This window comes from Mustela nigripes, chromosome X, assembly GCF_022355385.1.
Source record: "Mustela nigripes isolate SB6536 chromosome X, MUSNIG.SB6536, whole genome shotgun sequence".
Classification (NCBI taxonomy): Eukaryota; Metazoa; Chordata; class Mammalia; order Carnivora; family Mustelidae; genus Mustela; species Mustela nigripes.
The window spans coordinates 97,222,416-97,241,008 of NC_081575.1; the positions used below are offsets into that span (position 1 = coordinate 97,222,416).

An 18,593-nucleotide genomic window follows, 5' to 3' on the forward strand; every position below is an offset into this window, starting at 1 on the left:
GTTAGAAGGGCGATTAAGGAGGCTGAATGAATGACTTGGTATCTTGGCTAAAGGATAAGGAGGCAAGAGAAATCAGGGATGATTTGTATGTTTCTCTTTGAATGACTAGGTAGGGGCACAGATGTGTGTCAGTGACTGGGGGAGAAGGGTGAAGGCGATGTGATCAAGTTTTGGATACACTGCATATTTAAAATGGATTTAGTAGATGCTTGACTCTGAGGATATGGAGTTTGGGAGGGAGTTTGACTATGATCACTGTAAAGGTGGCCAATGAAGTGATGTAAAGAGATGAACTCACCAGGGAGAGAAAACATCCAGTGATAAGAAGAAAAGATCAAAAAGAGACTTGTAGGGAATAGTGACATTTAAGAGATGAGCTGAGGAGGATAAGGAGCAGCCAGAAAGGTGGCATAGATTCCATACCATGTTGATTGAAAGAAGGTTTCAAGGAGGTCTTATCAATGAGGACAAGTACTGAAGGGAAGTCTGCCAAAATAAAGACTTCAGAATCTCTAACTTGGTAGTGACTTGAATGTCATAGCTACTATCTACAACAATTCCAATGGCAATTTCAATTTCAGCTATTATCTACAATTGCAGTAGCAAGAGTCAAAATGTAGTGACTAAAAAAGGAACCTGAAGTGTGAAAGTGGAAATAGTGCGTATTGACTAGCACTTCTCAAATTTTAATGTGCACACAAATCACCCCTGGAATCTGGCTTAAACATGTAGAATCTGATCAGTTAGGTTTTGAGTAGAAGCCCAAGATACTACATTTCTTGCAAGCTCACAGATAATGCGGATACTGCTGGTACACAGGCCATGCCCTCAGTAGTGCCTGCATAAACCATTCTCCTCTGAGGGAAGACATCAGCTTGGCCAGATGTTGTGTTAGGGCCAAAAGCAAAACTCATTTGTTTGTTGTTTTCTTTTTAGATGAGGTTCTGGACTGAGTTTGAAGATACAGGGTGGGTGAAAAATTGAACCGCTTCTTTTAGGAGGCAGAAGAAATTGGCAGACTGAGTATAGGGAGGTAATTAGGCATGGGTAGGAGAGAGACACTCATACCTCTAGAGAGGACATAAGGAAGATGAGAAATACAGACTAGTCCTCCAATGGATAGGATCTGGCATTTTGCTTCATAGCCAATGTTTGTTTGTTTGTTTTTCAAAGAATTGTTTTATATTTATTTTTATTCCTAAACTTGAATGGCTACACTGTGGTGCGTGCTTGTAAAGAGAGAAGTGAGCCCTCTTTGCTTCACAAGTATAACTTGCATTTTCTGCACTTGTCAAATAAAAGTTTGAGTGACAAGGTATAGGGATGAAATTCGATGTGTGTTCAGGGGAAAAAAATGCCTTTTTTAGTCTACATCTTTTTGAAATTTTTCTCATTCCAGCAAATGCTTCAGTTTTGATGTGGAAATGTACAGTGATGAATGGGTTTTGCTGTGTGCATTGTATGCCATTGACACAGTAATAAATCCACGGTGCTGGAATTGTAATGGTCCCCTTTACTCCATTTTAGTGAACTCTTGCTGACCCCTTTTGAGTTGTTAGTACTTTATTTGCTACATTTGGCACTTAATTAGTTGATAGCTGGGCCCAGTGGGACAGATGGGTCATCCAGTGATATGTTGTGTCACTATCACGCCTGGATAGTTCTCTTCTGTCTTGTGAGTGGCCTACGATTATACACTGAAGTATTTTTCACAACTGTCGGTCAAGCTTTTTTCTCCACCATCAGGCTTTCATCTCAACCAATAGGTGCCCTCTGCCAAAGGAAGACATTTTTTGAAATTGCTTTTAATGATCAAATAATACCACATTTCAATATATCCTTTTAAAATTAATATTTAAATAGCTTACATGTTTCATTATGACTGGATGTTGGTATTTTCTTATAATCTGTGACTCTCCAGCTGGTGGCAAAATCCAGTCCTCCTTTGACCTTAACTCAGTTCAGAGTGGGCATCAGCACTCATTTACCTATGGTTTATAATCACAATAGGAGAATGAGCTTTTTTCCACAGGACTCCTTTTCTCTGTTAGAATGTACAGCATACTTTAAATGAGGTAATATGGTCTCTGACAGTCTTTTGATTATGAAATTAAGAGATCTGCCTGAATTCCACTTCTAGCTCTTCACCATATACATTGGGTATGACTTTCAGCAAAATGTTTCATCATTTTCACTTTAGAAATGCTATTTACTATCTTTTAGACTTACATATTCTACAGATGGTATTATTCTTAATTGAAAAGTGGTCTTAGTGACTTAGAAAGCTGCCTGAATAATATGCTGCTTCGTACTTGCTGTGAGAGAGCATCTTATCTAAAATTTTATTCTGAAAAATTCAAATACACAGAAAAGCTGAAGGAACCCTACACTGAATACCCATGAACTTACCATCTAGATTCTGCTGTACCACTTCATTCCTTTATCCTCCCATCAATCCTCACCCCCCCACACACACACTTTTTGATGCATTTCTAAGTTTGGAAACATCAGTACCCTTTGCTCCCAAACACTTCAACATGCATTTCATTAATTAGAGCTCAATATTCATTGATAGTTGTTTGTTTGTTTTCTTGTGGCAAAATTTGCATAGTTAAATGCACAAGTTTTATGTGTCCCATTCAGTGAATGTTGATGGTGGGTACAGTAGTGTGACATATGCCTCTATCAAGATACAGAAAAATACTATCACCCCAGAAAGGAAAGAACTTTTGGATGTTAACTAGACTTATTAAGGTGATCGTTTTACAAAATGTACAAATATTGAATTATTGTGTTGTACACCTGAAACTCATGTTGCATATCAGTTTCACCTCACTTAAAAAGTTTTTCCAGAGAAAGGGACCTTTTTTTTTAGGTTGGCTTGAGTTTATTTTAACTGAATTTTAATGTGGCTGAATTTAAGATTGTCAAGCTAAATCATACCAATGGCCCATCCAGGGGAATGACATATGGCTGTAGATGTTCTCTCTGCTATCCAGTCACTGAGCTGACTGAGTTCTTCCCAATAAACTTATAAGGTGAGCCTCTAGCTCTGACAGAAACATCAAGAAACGTGTATTTCACAGACTAATAGAGCTCGTAAGAACCTCAGGGATCATCCAGTCTGCTCACTTTTGCTTTGTGTCTCAAAATCTGAGAACTTCAAGATGCATCGGTGACTCAGTCGGTTAGGCATCTGCCTTTGGCTCAGGTCACGATCCCAGGGTCCTAGGATCAAGTCCCACATTGGGCTCCTTGCTCAGTGGGGAGCCTGCTTCTCCCTCTGCCAGCTGTTCCCTCTGCTTGTGCACTCTCTCTCTCTCTCTCTCTCTGACAAATAAATAAATAAAATCTTTTTAAAAAATCTGAGAACCTCATTGGTGTTATGAAAGTACATAGTTGTCTCTCTTCATCCCTATAGTAGAGAGCAAGGGCCAGACATGCTGCTCAGTGCTTTGTGTTTATTATTTCCTTAATCTTAATAGATTATTAATCTTCTTGTTATTGTTATCCTTATTTTATAGAGAGTAAACTAGTAGTGAAATAACATTATTACTGATTTTTGCCATGTTCAAACTAGCCCTAAATGTTAGACTAATATTATAAAATATTTTTAACTTGGTCATTTACACTAGGTCTGTCTTCCATGAGTTTAAACATAAAGTTTGGCTGTTCCTGAATTCTAGCTTTTTAGGATTTAAAAAAGGAACAGAAATTCAAATTAGTCATAGTGGCTAGGATTTTATCACGTGCCTATAACTCCCTTCCCTTTCCAGTTTTTTGGTCTGAAATGACATTTTTCCCCCCATGTTTATATAGCAGCCACATTCCTCACGTCCTGTTCCTAAATACAGCAAGTGTTCATTCACACTAGATACATTTGACTTCAGGGTTAGTGTGTTTGTTTCTCCCTCTTCTTAAAGGGTTTAAGTTGAAATTCTTTGCAGAACTTAACTATAAATAATTCTTCTAAAGAACCATGTTTGAATGCCATGTGGAAATATATGAAACAAATCTTAATATTCCATATAATTTTTGGTCAGTATTATTTTTACTTACCTGGCTTCTTACAAGTCTTTGAATATCAAATGAAGTACGCTCACATTCCTCAAGGCAGAGATGTACCCTAACTTAGTACAAGAGTAGGATAATGGTGGTTTCTTTATTCCTTTTACTTTTTCGTTCCCTTCTTGATCACCCCCTAACATTTTGTTGACATTTTAGTCTCAGAGAACAGTCTGTTGCGATTTCCCCATCTCTTTCCCATCTTTAACTATCACAACTCATTATCTTAACTCCCATTGGAATCATTTTCCTTACAGTTGCCCATAGTTAAATCTCTGCCATTCTTTTTTTTTTTTTTTTAATTGGAAGTGGAGGTGAACCATGAGAGACTATGACTCTGAAAAACAATCTGAGGGGAATGAAGTGGTGGGGGGGGTGGGAGGTTGGGGTACCAGGTGGTAGGTATTATAGAGGGCACGGATTGCATGGAGCACTGGGTGTGGTGCAAAAATAATGAATACTGTTATGCTGAAAATAAATAAATTTAATTATAAAAAAAATAAATGCAGCCACTGGGGAAAAAAAATCTCTGCCATTCTTTACCCATTTCTGACCCATTTGCCTGTGAATCCACTCTACCAGTTTGGTATCTTCTACATGGATTATTAAAGTACCCTGTGCAATCATTGAGATCCACAGTGTGTTCCACCAAGCTGATCACAAATATTTGCTGATGACTATAATCCATTGTTTGGTCTCTGTACGGAGAAGCAGGAACACCTTGGTTCATTATTGTCCTCTATGCTCTTATTTGAATTTTATCTTCACAACAATTCTTTGGATGTACAATCATCATTATTTCAGTTTTGCAGTTGAGGAAATTGAAGTTGTGGTGAAGTATCTTTTGCAAATTAAATTCCATCGCAAATCTAAGGCTATAACCCATTACTAACTGCTAGTCAATGTTTCTTTCTAAAACTTAGTCACAGTAACTTCTAGTTCTCTGACTATAAATTCAGTGCAGAAATTGCAGCAGAGCTGTTCTTTGTTCTGTAGCAATGTATATTCAAAAAGGCAATCATTTCATTTTTGTAAATAACATTTTTCCCTAGGAGAGATGTTGTGGGAATTTATATCAGTCAAGAATGTATATTGATAATCAAACATAGCTAGCTTAAAAACATGAAGTGAAAGATTGGTTAGTACTCAATCAACTGAACTGTTTCTTTCTCTGCGGTATTGTGGTTCTTGACATGATTGCTGAGTTTCCAATTTGACACTTCTAGAGATCTGTAAATCAGGACACATGCTGAGTCCCAGTCTGTCATCATGAGTCTTAGCATTGGTTATTTATTTCCCTTCTTTATCCAGCATCTACTTACTGGACAAATCAATTGAGAAGCTTTCCATGATGGCCCTTTGAAAGGAGAAATGCACACATTTGGGTAGCTCTTCAATTACCAACATGCACAGATTGTCTGAGTTTATATGCATATATTTTATTATTATTTCACTTTTGCATGTCAGATGAATCTGGTATAAATGTAAATCTAACAGTATGGGCTCTAGTGACCAAGTACACTGCCATAATATATCTTTGGTCTATCAATAATATTCTGGGTGCAGTGTTGCAAGCGTGATGAAATTCTGTAGTTTGAATTGTTGGCCCAGGCATGGACAATTAGCAGGTCCATATGATGTCCAGCTACCACAATGGCCCAGCTCCAAAACAACAGCTTCTCTTTGATGATCTGCAGATTTTATGTTTACTTTAATTCCTTGACAAAGTGGAATATATATCACACTTCTGATGTTTTCTTCTGTGTATGCTCCTGCAGGGTCTGCTCTTAGGACAGCTATATCATTCAATTGCAGTGCTTTGTTTCTGTAGTTAAATAACCAAATTGCTGCTTCATTAGTCTCTATGTGCTGATCTGTTTCTGTGAGTCTAGTCTGGTTCATTGGCCAATTAGTATTTCTGAGATGTTCTTTATCACACCAATCTAAGACCTAAATTATATGTATCCTTAACAAAACCATTGCATCTCTTATTATCATTAATATCTGCCAGTGATGCTTATTTCACAGGTTGCAGCCCTTTTGAAAAGATGAATTCTCCAATGTTGTATGCACAATACATTTTTCAAGTCAAATCATACTTCATTAAACTTTTATTGGAGTACAATATACATAAGGGAAAATGCACATGTCATAAATGTTTAGCTTGGTGGGTTTGCACAAACTAAATACAACTGTGTAAACACCCCTCAAATCAAGAAACAGAATAATATACAGAACTCTGAAGCATCTGTCATGTCTCTTTCAGTGACTACCAGTCCCACGAGGATAACCATTATCCTGACTTCTGCAGTCATCTTACTTTTTCCTCTTTTTATATATTATATAAGTGAAATAAAACAGTATGCCCTGTTTTTGGCTGGCTTCTTTCACTCAACATTATGTTTGTGAGATTAATATATACTATTGCATAAGTTGTAGATATTTTATTCTTGTTGCTAGGTAGTATTATATTGGTAAATATACCACAGTGTATTTATCCACTTTCCAGTAGAGGGGAATTTGGGTAGTTTCCAGTTAGGGGAAGCTTCCAATTTAGTACCGGGGACTGGAACACCAGTCAAATATTTTAAATATACTTGACAAGTTGACTATTTAAATAAATCTTATGGTGAATTCTTTTGTAAAGGAAATAGTTTCTCCATAATTTCTGCTCTGCAAAATATATTTTCACATATGGGTATTTATTTCACAAGGGTCGATACTTCTGTTTACTGTCTTTCTAGCATCCATCTCTTTGTACTTATGTTAATAACAATATAATATTTTATTGTTATTAGATTCTGAAGCTCAGTATGTTTTAAGATTTGAAAATACCCATAAAAATATCCTTATCTGAATACTATATGGTGACTAACATAACACAATTTTTGAAAAAAAGGAAATTAGGGAAAGTTAATTTTAGCTATTCAAAGGCAAGAAAACAAATGTGAAGGAAGGGCAAGGAAAAGAAAACAAAAACCAAAACAATAAACAGTTCAAAGATAAAGAAAAAATCCTTATCTGATATATACATATATTCTTCTATATTACACCATCTAGATTTAATTAAAAGCACATACTGAGGCAAAAAGACATGCCAGCAGATTCTCTCTGATCCACTGTCTATTTTAAGAATATTAGAGAAAGAAAGATCATGAATTATTTTTGGCTCACAAGAATCCCCTCACATACCAACAGACTTTTTAATTTATGGATTTTTTTAAATCAAATGAGAATATTCTACTAGTAAATATGATATTGAAGATGTTCTCTAACAAAAAATATGATTGATGCAGAGGCATTAAATAAGAAACAATGGGTGCCCAGAAAATACTTATTTTGCTTAAAATAGAGATCATGGAAAATAAAGAGGAAAATATGCAATTCTTTTTTTAAGTATTTATTTTAATTCAGGTTAGCTAGTATACAGTGTTATATTAGTTTTAGGTGTACAAAATAGTAATTCAACACTTCCATACAATACCTAGTGCTCATCACAAGTGTACCCCTTAATCTCCATCACCTGTTTCACCTATTCCCCCCAACCTTTCCCCTCCAGTAACTGTCAGATTGTCCTTTATTGTCTGTTTCTTGCTTTGTATCTCTGTCTCTCTTGTTTTTTCCCCTTTTGCTTGTTTTTTCCATTCCTTAAATTCCACGTATGAGTGAAGTCATATGGTATTTGTCTTTCTTGACTTATTTAGCTTAGCATTATACTCTCTATATCCATCCATGTCATTACAAATGGCAAGATTTCATTATTTTTTATGGCTGAGTGATATATATGTATATATCTAGATAAATAGATAGATAGATAGATAGATCAATCTCACCCCTTCTTTGTCCATTCATCAGTCAATGGACACTTAGGCTGCTTCTATAGTTCGCCTATTGTAAATAATGCTGCCATAAACATAAGGGTGTATGTATCCCTTTGAATTAATGCTTTTGTATCCTTTGGGTAAATCCCCAGCAATGCCGTTGCTGGGTCATAAGGGAGTTCTAATTTTAACTTTTTGAGGAACTCTGTACTGTTTTCCAGAGTGGCCATACCACTTTGCCTTCCCACCAACAGTGCATGAGGGTTCCTTTTTCTCTGCATCCTCACTAACACCTGTTGTTTCTTGTGCTGTTGATTTTCGCCATTCTGATAGGTGTGAGGTGCTCTTTGTAATTTTGATTTGAACTTCCCTGATGACAAGTGATGATGAGCATAATTCTTCAACCAGTGTTCAATATGTAAACTTGAAATGCAACGAAGAGACAGTGACTCATTTTAAAGAAGAAAGACTCAAGGTCCTGAGCAAGAGTTAACTTTGAAAGTGGCATTTTTACATCATTATAAAAAGAAAGTATGGATAATTAAAATAGTCTACATGTACAATTCATTTGACAGTTACTGAAAGTATACAAGGCACCAAGCACTGGGCTGTGCACTAAGGGTTTTTTTTTTTTTTATTAAATGAATAAAAATCTAACTTAGACTAGCTTCCCTCAGAAGGATGACCTTGAAACAATGATTTGAGTGAAAGTGTTTTATTTGTAAGGTGATCCCATGAAATGCCAGTAAGAGAGTGGCACAGCAAAACAGGGAAAGAAGCCAATAATTGAGCCAATTATCAAGCAGGTTATTGCTATGGGCAACTTGAGTTCAACCCTGATGAGTGAACTCTGGGATGCAGTGAAAAATGCACCTCACAGATGTCATCCACAAAGGGTAATTATCTTCCAACTCTCATTTATCATTGGCTGATTCATTTGTCAATTCCTTATAGTAAGATTTCCACCACTCCACTAAGATTATCTTTTGTATGGTCCTGAGGGAATTCCATGTGGTCAAATCCAATGGATACTTTTGGCATGGGCTTTGGCGAGTCTGACTATTTGGGTCCAAGTGTTAGCTCTCCCACTCACTCTCTGTATGACCTTATGTCAATTCATTAATGCAGTCTATTTCTTCCTCTGTTCAATGAGAAGTAGCAACAGCAGCAGCATAAACAATGATAACCACTTCATAAGATCATCATAATGATTAAATAAATTAACACTCATAGAGAACTTAAAACAGAGTTTTAAGCAGTGTAGATATTCAAATAAATGTTATTATGGCTTTTATTATCTGGCATGACATTTATGGCTTTTCAAAGTATTAACCAGGGGCACATGGGTGGCTCAGTGGGTTAAAGCCTCTTTCTTTGGCTCAGGTCATGATCCCACAGTCCTGGGATCAAGCCCCACATCAGGCTCTCTGCTCAGCAGGGAGCCTGCCTCCCTTCCTCTCTCTCTGCCTGCCTCTCTGCCTACTTGTGATCTCTCTCTGTCAAATAAATACATAAAATCTTTTAAAAAACAGTATTAGCCACTTTTGAGTTTTTGCAATTCTTGTCCATGTTTTTTATGAAAGTACATTTTTCAGGCATTCCTCCTACTTTGCTAGCTATTCATTCATCTTATTAGCTACTTTTGCTTCATTCTGTCTTTATGTGTTGTATTTCTAGGACTTCATCTTACCCTTATGTTCTGTTCAATCTACATACCATGTCAATGAGAACTCATTGAGGTTTTCATTACTTCTCTGAAGTAATTTCTAACCCTGGATTTCTCTCTCTCCCCAAATACACAGCTATACCATTATCCCTTCAGTCCAAGTGACTAAAATGATAATCCTATGTAGACGATTCTCAAAACCTCCCACTGAATAGGTCCAAAATGGAATTCATTATCTTTTCCCTGAAATGTTGTTCATCCTTTTTCTTTGGGTAGATACTGAATGATGCCTTTATCTGACAGGCACCAACCAGAAACCAGGGAATCTGTCTTGACTCCTTTGTTTCCCCACTGCTAAGCATAATGCCTGGTTATCTAGTAGATGGTAAATAAAATGGTGACTGGCAGGCTAGATGAATGGATTGACAGGTAGGTGTGCTGGGAGGGGTAGATGGATTGTTGAGCGAGTCTATAGCCTGTAATTGTATTTAGTTAAATATTATCTGATGATCATGTACAGTTGAAGGTCAAGGATGAGAAAGCATACCCTTAGTGGGATACATACACCAATGAACCAGTTTTCCTTACTACATTACATACACATGACCCCTTTGGGATGAATACTTTTGTCATTCTAACTGAACAAGCACTCAAATTGTATATTTGTCTGAAATAATGATCTGGGCTATGAAAGTTTCCTCCTCTTGCCACAGTGAAGAGACACATACTCACATAATATGAAGAACTATCTTAATTTTTTCTCCTATGATGGACTTCTTAAATATAAAGATTATGTCTACCTTATGAACTATAAGATGTAGGAAATATTCACTGGCATGAATGCAAATGGCTTACCATATTTATATCAAAAAAGTTTGCTAGCATAATAAAATATCACTAATCAAGGCTGATTGATGCAAAAGCAAATTGGGATCAGAGAATTTTTTTAAGGAAAGCCAATTTTATTATTTCCATATACATGTAGTATATAAAAATGGGCTAAGAAAAAAGGTACCAACTATGCAGAGTAAAATAACTGGCCATGATAAGTTGAAAAAATGGTATGTAATTGGAATATCAGTTATTTCTATGACTGACGGGGAATTATTTCAGAATATGTAAAGACATATTTTAAACAGCATTCTTCTAATAGCATTTATACTATTAATTTTGTGAACTAAAGATTAAATAGAAGACTAATTAATCACTGTAAATCTTACCTTAAATAGATGCTATACTACCCTGTGGGGCAATAACAACAATGAAACAAACAATAAAGAAGGGTGCTCAAAGAATATAGAGAGAGACTGACATTTAAACAGAGGTCCGTGTGTTAACTCAAGTTGGAATATAGTATGCTGTCTGGTTTTGCAATAACAAGCAAGCACCCAAACAGAAATGAACTCCCCAAAATAGTCATTTATGATGAGTGCCACTCACCTGGTTTTACCTATTTTAGGTACCAGATTCTTGATTTCATGTCACAACCACTAGTCTTCTAGGGTTTGTCTAGTTTTCATCCTTATTTTCAGAAAATGTCAAGTACTTCTTTAACTCTTAACTTTATGGGGGCAAAAATAGGGTAAATGAAGAAGGACTAAATTTACATCATGCAGCATAATTTTACAGTATTGTGCTGTGTACATTTTATTTGTCTATCCATACCCCCTCTTCATCCTTTTCTTCTTTGGCCTCTACTCCGAGGGGCTGATCTCTGTCATCCCTGGACTCATATGCCCTCTGGCTTCCAGTTGGTATACCCCAAGGAGGGAGAGGACAAAGTGAGATCAGGATATTTATTCTCCTGGTTCTCCCTAGTGGAGTTGCCTCAGGCCAATGGTGTCCCTTGGCGAAAGGTCACTGAGCTTCTCAAGGTGGATTCTCCTTGTCATTCTCAGCTTCTGGCTACTTTTCCCTCCCCTGATTTTCTGGTCCTAGATATAGTAACAGCTCTACTGCTTCAAGTCTCAATATCTTGTGTTCTCTTTGGTGATTTTCCTACATAAATAAATCTTTCAGATAATCCAGGCAGATCAGAGAAAAATGTATATCAAGCTAAGATACTCCAGAAGACAGTGGGGAGACATTGAAGGGTTTAAATGAGGGAGTGGGATGATCAGATTTATGTTCATTATTACTCTCTCTGTAGTGTGGAGGTTGTATTACAAAACAGAGACTTGAGACAGGGGGCTATAAAGTCTACTGCAAACATGTGGCAAAAAAATGATAGAGTTTTGCAGTGGGAATATGTGAAAAGTGGGAAGGAGTCCTATGTGAGAGAAATTAGTAACCAATTATACATGGTATTCATTGAGACCTCAAGAAAAATCTAGAATGTCAGGTTTTGCTTAAGGGATAAAGTTGATAGCGGGTTTATTACTTATTTTCCAAGACATTATTTCTATTTTATGAAATCAACTTAAAGAAAAGATAATGTGGTCCGTAAAAGATAAAAACAATGTGGTCATGTTTATTTTTAATCTAAAATAAAGTACTTCAGAGCAGAATTTATAGAACATCTCCATCTTTGACTCACAATGATACAAAAAAAAATGATACAAAAAAAGACAATATAATCCTGTCTTACTTACAGAATATAACGAGTATGAATTCTTAAATATGGTTATAAAAAATTTACAGTAGGCCTGTCTTCTCTTGGGTTGCCCCAGAAGAAGACCAGAGCATGTGGTTTCTTTGGCAATTGAGGGAAATATCAGTAGGGAAGTGGGTAAGGCTTACATATTCATATCCCAATATGTACTATCCGTCCTTGGTTCTAGGCTGCTCCTGGGAGGTAGGATGTCAGGAATCATCGATTCCCTGGTATATCTAGCCTGCAACTTAGGTGGCAAAATGAATTCTTTGTGGCACTGCAAATCCTTCAAGGAATGAACTGCCAGTGATAGTATCAGAAGTCAGGTTGTTGGGGACTGAAGCAGTAAGGGCAGAGGGATTCAGGCAGTCTGCTCTAGGACCTTTCTAAAAGATTTTCATATTTGGCTCAGGGGATTGAGAATAGAGAGAGTTTAATTTTTATATACACAACTGATATTCTAGGTTACCTTAAGGAAGATAACTTAACTTCATGTTTGCCATTGGAAAAAGTGAGGATTTCTATTGTCCATTATCCTATCTGTAATACAATGAAGAATTTTTAAAATAAATAATGTGAAAAGTGAGATCATCTTTGAAGGTTAAGATTCAAAGGTCTTCTCCAGGCTAGCATTTACTCCTATATATTCATTTTTCCTTCTATTCCAGTTGAAAGAATTCAGAGTCAGTGGGATGAAGTACAGGAACACCTTCAGAACCGGAGACAGCAGTTGAATGAAATGTTAAAGGATTCAACACAATGGCTAGAAGCTAAAGAAGAGGCTGAGCAGGTGTTGGGACAGGCCAGAGCCAAGCTTGAGTCGTGGAAGGAGGCTCCCTACACAATGGATGCAATCCAAAAGAAAATCACAGAAACCAAGGTTGGTATCATGATTATGTTCCTAAAATAAAATGCCAGTTATAGTGGATAAAATTATAACCATAGATTAAAACTTAATGATTTTTTAAAAGATTTTATTTATTTACTTATTTGTCAAATCACAAGTAGGCAGAGAGGCAGGCAGAGAGAAAGAGAAGGAAGCAGGCTCCCCACTGAGCAGAGAGCCCGATGTGGGGCTTGATCCCAGGAGCCTGAGATCATGACCTGAGCCAAAGGCAGAGGCTTTAACCCACTGAGCCACCCAGGCGTCCCTAAATTTAATGATTTTTAATGTAAATTTATTAAAAGGAAACTAGATTTAAGCTGAAATGAACAGTAGGCTTTTTTTTATTTAATTTCTTTTCAGTGTAACAGAATTCATTGTTTATGCACCACACCCACTGCTCCATACAATCTGTGCCCTCCGTAATACCTACCACCTGGCTCCCCCAACCTCCCACCCCCCACCCCTTCAAAACCCTCAGATTGTTTTTCAGAGTCCATAGTCTCTCATGGTTCATATCCCTTTCCAATTTCCCCCAACTCCCTTCTCCTCTCCATCTCCCAATGTCCTCGGTGTTATTTCTTATGTTCCACAAGTAAGTGAAACCATATGATAATTGAGTCTCTCTGCTGGCCTTACTTCACTCAGCATAATCTCTTCCAGTCCCATCCATGTTGATACCAAAGTTGGGTATTCGTCCTCTCTGATGGAGGCATAATACTCCATCGTGTATATGGACCACATTTTCCTTATCCATTCGTCCATTGAAGGGCATCTTGGTTATTTCCACAGTTTGGCGACCATGGCCATTGCTGCTATGAACATTGGGGTACAGATGGCCCTTCTTTTCACTACATCTGTATCTTTGGGGTAAAGACCAAGTAGTGCAATTGCAGGCTCATAGTAGCCAAAATAGAGATTAGAGGAAAACTCATCGCTAATATCAGTCTTAAAATTAATTTTATTTAATCCGGATATCATAGGCTGTTTTTCACATTACACCATCTTTTGAGATCACTTCATAGTTGATATACATACTTGTGTGATAGCATAAAATCAGTCATTTGGAATTAATTCCTTCCTAGAAAAAGTAATGGGTCCTTTCCTTCCTAAGTAGGGCCCTGAATGGAGAAGGGAGAGGAAGTGTTAAGATAAGGCAAGGATGAGGGGTCATCTTACATTCTCCTCCAGGTCTTTGACCTTCAGACCTATTTCCCTACTTCTTTCTTTTCCTTCTCTTCTTCTTTTCCCCCCAAACTCCATCATATATCTGTCCACTTCAGAGTGTAGAACTCATTGTGATAAAAGAAGGAGAAAAGGGAAAGGAAATAATATTTGTTCACTATGTTTTATCAAGCATCATGCCTGGTGCCATACATGCTTTTTATTCTTTCAAACCTCATAGTTCTGGGAAAGACCTTAAATGCTAAACAGAGAAGTAACACAGTGAGAATATGATTAGATTGAATATTTTATTGAAACCCTCTATAGATTTTTTTTTTCCTGGTGGAAAAAGGCCTTCTGCTAAACAATTAGCTGAATCACAAGTTGGCTATGTCATCTGAGGAAAAAAAAATTATATTGTGGTTTTCTTGGATGAAGTGACTTCCATTTCTAAATGAGTCAGTGTTTAGGCTATGCTGAGCTACATGGCATATGTATTTATGCTAGGTTTATTTGAAAAAAAAAAAAAACCCTGAAACCTCAATAGTTTAATATAATAAAGATGAATTCCAGTGGAGGTTGACGAGCACTTCCTGAGAGCCCTTTCATAAATAGGGACTTAAGGAATCCAGGATTTTCCAGTTTTGTGATACTATCATCTTAAACTTAGGGCTGCCCACAGTCACTGCAGGAGAGTAAGACAGAATGTGGCCCGTTTATCCATGGGGTTCTATGGACAGGCCTGGAAATTATGTGCATCACCTACCTCCCATTGACCAGAACATGTTCCCAGCTTAACATCAGGAAGAGTAAATGGGAATAATGAGCTAATGAGCTTGTAGCCAGCCTCAGCCTTAGCTACTTCTCCAAAGGAGCTGTGCTGCTATGAGAATAAGATTTTTGTTCATATGACAGGAATGTTAGAAAGTCACATAGGATTTTACAGACTCATCATTACCTCTGTTGGAAGCAGTTATGTCTTTCACAAGATGCTTGCTGCCACTAGGATTTTCTTTTTTGGATGAACATAGAAGGCATAGGAATTTCTAATGGTGATATTCCCAACTCTTGGTTTGACTGTGGAATAAAATTCATGCAGCTGTTCTTGAAGGCTCAGGTCTTATCCATAAGGTACTCAGTATGTTATACCATTTCTTTTTCCTGTCCAAAAACTGAGGATTCTATGAATCTAGCAGATCTTGGAAGAAAGCATTTAACTGGTGGGAGGAATTAACAGGGGAAAAGGGTTTGGGCTGGACCCTTGAGTTAGAATAAGGAAAGGAGAAATGAGAGGCATATTGTGATAAATTTGATAAAGGCAAGAAGACTGCAAGTTGTCACATGAGGAATCTCAAAACCTACAAAAATCTTAAAGTGATGGCAAGAATGAATAGGGTTTTGTAGCCCCTAGAAAAGCAAGGGGCTTTAAATAAGAAATGAAAAGAAAGGTAAAAGAAAATATGAAAGGATAAAACAAAACAATTTCATCATCCAAACAAGTCATTATGTTTTAAACACCTAAAACAAAGACAAGATGATATAATTGCTATCATTGTCACACTTTCAAAATAAAAAAACTGCTTTTCAAATGTCAGTCTAAAACTACATCATAAAAATGGCTCAGCCATTATCTATAGGAACTGATGTTTTTGTTTGTGTTATATGTTATGAATTCAACTATGTATATAATTTTATATACATAATTATATATACATATATATACATATATATATAGTTGCACTTTCATTGTATGTTCATTATCTAAAGATGACCAAAGCTGTATTTTTTCCATCAATTCCCTAAATGACATATGCTAAAGCTAAAAGTAATCCTAATGCTAATACAAATATTTAGAAAGTACTTGTTCATTGTAAAAATTGTGCTAATCATTTTATATATATATTGGCTTAATTTTACCCTCTGAGGCATCTTCCATGAAAACTATTATCATTCCCAGTTTATGGGTGAGAAAATTGAAGCCTAGAGAAGTTCAGAAACTCTTCTTAAAAATCATAGAGTTACGGGGCGCCTGGGTGGCTCAGTGGGTTAAAGCCTCTGCCTTTGGCTCGGGTCATGATCCCAGGGTCCTGGGATGGAGCCCCACATCGGGCTCTCTGCTCAGCAGGGAGCCTGCTTCCTCCTCTCTCTCTGCCTGCTTCTCTGCCTATTTGTGATCTCTGTCAAGTAAATAAATTAAAAAATCTTTAAAAAAAATCATAGAGTTACGATATGAATGTGTAGCAATTAATCTTGCAGATGACCTCACAGATTTTCTCTTCTACCCATTATCTTCTACGTGACTAAAACAAATCAAGAAAACACTGTGAAGATCAGAAAAGGAGACAACTGTAATTATGAATTGACAAATAAGATCACATTACTGATAAGCCAACAAGTGGGAAATGAAAATGATGAAACAGTATACTGGGGAGAGGCTTTCATATTCTGTTTTACTATGAAAAACTAAAAAAAAAAAATTGCAAATTATAGCTTCTTTTTAATGAAACTACAATTTTTAATTCCTCTAAAATTCAGGGAGTATATAAAATGGAGATTTGGCCTTTGTGTCTAATACATTATCACTATTGAGTGGTAATAGCTGGCTTATCTCTTACAATTTTCTTTTATGAAGAAAAGATGAAAATAGACATAAATAGGCATTGGATAATTTGAACAGAATCTCCTAGTTCCATAAATTCTTTCTGAGTCTCCATGCCTAAGATTAGCAAGAGAGCTGGTGAGCCTCGTAAGGCGATCATCAGGCTGTGTCTACAGAGGCGGAGAGCTGTGATTAAACCAGCCAGCCTCCCTTGCAGCAACGTCACTGATGACTACCCTCACTGTCACAGCGAAATGGTTCCAAAGCAAGCACCAGTAGTATTATACTCTTTGAAAATTTAAACCAGTCATTGTACCTGAACTAAAGAAAAATTCATCTACAATTCTGATATTTTTGTGATTCATCATTGCTCATCTTTGTAATCTCTTCCATTTCTTATCTACATACTTTCATTATCCTCATGATGGAGATAAAATTTTGAATTCTGACTTTAAACTTAATGTCCTTACATAAATACCTATAGATGTTGCTTTATAACTTGTGATAATTAGCATTTTAAATACTTCACAGTATCTCATTAAGTTCTACCCTTCACCATCTCCTTACTGATTGGACATTCAGATAGCCTCCTCCTCTTGCTTAAAAAATAGTAGCAGAGAAAAGATGGGGACAAGAACAAGCCCATCACAGGAGAGGAATCAAGTTTCAGATAGCATCCAGGGACAGTCCATCTGAAAGCATGGTCAGGCTGGAAGGAGATGGCAATGAGAGAGTCTCGATTTATCAAAAGAACAAGCTATAGGCAGCCCATCATGTTGATGATTAATGAGCAGTTCATTAAGAGATGTCCAGAATATATGTAGTTTCTCTCCCACAGAACCCTTAATTTTTTGGAAACAGAAACATAATGCGAGGAAGTAGCTAATTCTGTGAACCACATGGCTTTATTTGATCTTCGCCATGGCCCTAGTAAAACAATAATTTTTTTTTTGAGGTGAAAAGACAGATGTTAGGGAAAAATCATACAGGATTTCCATTTTAATCAAACTCCCTGCCAATAAGCTATGACAGAATCCTATGAGGGATGATGCCATTTAACTTTCATAGGAAGTAAGATGGTGTGACATTGGCACCTAAAACTGCCAGCAGCGGTCATCATGGGATTTATTTTATTTGGCAGAATCTTGGTTGACTTCACAACCTGTTCCCCAGGCTTTTAAGATTGGCCCAAACTTGGCAGTGAATTCCTTGGAAAAATTATTTCTTGATGATTTTAAGCTTTCTTTTCCAGTGTCAAGAGAGATTTATCCAGGCTCAGAGTTTTCATTTATTTTTCCCCTTTCAGCTTTTGAAAGAGAAATTCCTTTTTTGTCTGCTTTGTGATTGCTTTTGTGTCAAATTCAGCATAAAAGCTTTTCAAACGTGACGGCATTAGCTGTTTTGTGCTTGGCTGAGCTAAGAGTACATGAATTCAATAGAGAAGTGAAATCTTGTTTGAGCCTAGCTGATTTGGCTCTATAATACTTAAAACTATCTGAGGCGAGAAATCCAATAATTTATCAAATTATTAAATAAACATTTCCAAGGTTGCAAAATATCTGTGTTTTGAAGACATTCTTTAGGGAACTTGAAAGATAGATATACTATAATCAAGTAATTAATTTTAAAAGTGAATTTGTTATATATAGTAAATACAGTTAGTATTTGAGGATCTCAAATAATTTTACTAGGAAAGGAGCTAATGAAGAACTTTTTTCAAATATGGAAGTAAAACACTGCAGTTTTAAATTATTTGGTGGGATGGGTGGAATTAGATCATATCCTTATGTGCCATAAGGATA

At 36.6% G+C, this 18,593-nt stretch overlaps 1 protein-coding gene across 1 annotated transcript in view; it reads left to right on the forward strand.

Annotated features, from left to right (window-relative positions):
- The window catches only part of DMD (dystrophin), a 1,970,015-nt gene that overhangs the window by 1,410,548 nt on the left and 540,874 nt on the right, over positions 1-18,593 (forward strand). The window contains exon 52 of the mRNA XM_059385278.1: positions 12,814-13,025. Coding sequence (XP_059241261.1) covers positions 12,814-13,025 — 212 coding nt within the window. The remainder of the gene's footprint in view (positions 1-12,813; positions 13,026-18,593) is intronic.